The sequence below is a fragment of the Tremella mesenterica genome (genome assembly GCF_000271645.1).
Source record: "Tremella mesenterica DSM 1558 unplaced genomic scaffold TREMEscaffold_44, whole genome shotgun sequence".
Lineage (NCBI taxonomy): Eukaryota > Fungi > Basidiomycota > Tremellomycetes > Tremellales > Tremellaceae > Tremella > Tremella mesenterica.
In genome coordinates, this window is record NW_006711259.1 from 3,252 (window position 1) to 4,697 (window position 1,446).

The 1,446-nt window shown below is 46.5% G+C and overlaps 1 protein-coding gene across 1 annotated transcript; it reads left to right on the forward strand.

Moving 5' to 3' along the window:
- Positions 1-288: 288 nt before the first annotated feature.
- On the forward strand, positions 289-1,179 carry TREMEDRAFT_66608 (uncharacterized protein; the record flags this gene model as incomplete). Its single annotated transcript, XM_007008632.1, has 4 exons — positions 289-450; positions 624-855; positions 909-964; positions 1,012-1,179. The coding sequence occupies 4 exons, from the start codon at positions 289-291 to the stop codon at positions 1,177-1,179; spliced, it is 618 nt and encodes a 205-aa protein (XP_007008694.1).
- Between the last annotated feature and the right edge of the window lie 267 nt (positions 1,180-1,446).

Below are 1,446 nucleotides of genomic sequence, written 5' to 3' on the forward strand. Positions count from 1 at the left end.
CAAAACTTCTTTGATGGACTAAAGGATGATGTGAAGGATCGACTTCTTGCTCCAAGCAAGTTTGCAGATTATAACACCCTAGTAACATCCGCTATTGAATATGATGATATGCTTTACCAACATCGCCGCACCAACAACAACCCTCGTACTTCATCAATCAATCAGTGCTTCAACACCAACCTGCACACTAACACATTTTCCACCAACAATCCAAGGACCACAACTCTTCCCAAGTCCAACAACACTTTTGTCCCTCGTGCTACAACCACAACTTATACTCCAACTCCTATGGAGATTGATGCGACTCAAGCACATCAAACTTATGGTCCTATCTCCCAAGCAGAGCGTCAACACCGTATGAAGAATAACCTCTGTAACTATTGTGGGAAACCTGGACACAAAGCTTTTGAATGCCGTGCTGCTCAACGTCGTCGTGAAAATAAAGCTCAAGTCAATGCAATCACCACAACTATTGACACGGAGTCAAAAAACTTCCAACCCCAGGCTTAGGCATGCCCCCACCTCTGGGGCTCTCTACAGGGCACAACACAGTATCCATAAATCAACTATGGATCACGGCTACAACGCTATTACCTATGACACTTTCACCAGCTACACCCAAGGACCACCTATGTCTTCCCATTACTCTCATGTTTGGGAACTCTCGTTACAACACTATGGCTATGATAGATTCTGGAGCAACAGCCAGTTTTATCAACTCAACCTTCCTCAATACCACAACTATCCCAAGGCTACCCAAGGACACACCTCTCGAAGTTTCAGTTATTGATGGACGACCTATAATTTCTGGCGCCATCACACATCACTCAGCACCCATTCAAATGTGCCTTCCCAGTCATGAGGAAACAATCTCCATGAGGACATGGTGGACAACAGCTTATATGTAGACCAAGTCATGATCAGGAAGGTGGACATAGTCATACCAAAAGAGAGTGGACATGAAGTAAGTGGGGTGGACAGCTTTGAGTGGTACAGTGACTGACATGTCAGCTCAGCTGTGATCCACAACTTCAACCATACAAGACACTTGTAACGGTACTGGAAACACGACGACTAGGTCGCAGGTTGGGTCGAACTCGATGGATGTCTCGTGGAAATCTAGGGGCTCTGGTGCTAATGGATCGCCTCTCCTCTGCAATCGATGTAGCCAAAGAATGATATTGAAGAATCAGCAAAGTTGGTACTTTGCTGATTGTACTATATACTGTCTACGCCTATCCTTGTCCTCGTCTCCTTCCTGCTGCAAGCGTCTACGTACATACTCGGACAGGTGAAAAACCGCTTTGAGCAAACCCAGTGGGGAAATCTCGAAAGGGGAAAACCCGTCCCTACCTACTGCAGCACTGCCTCCAACTCCCGCTCTTCTCTGTCCTAATCCGTCGAACTCGAAGCACTGCCTCCAACTCCCGCTCTTCTCTGTCCTAA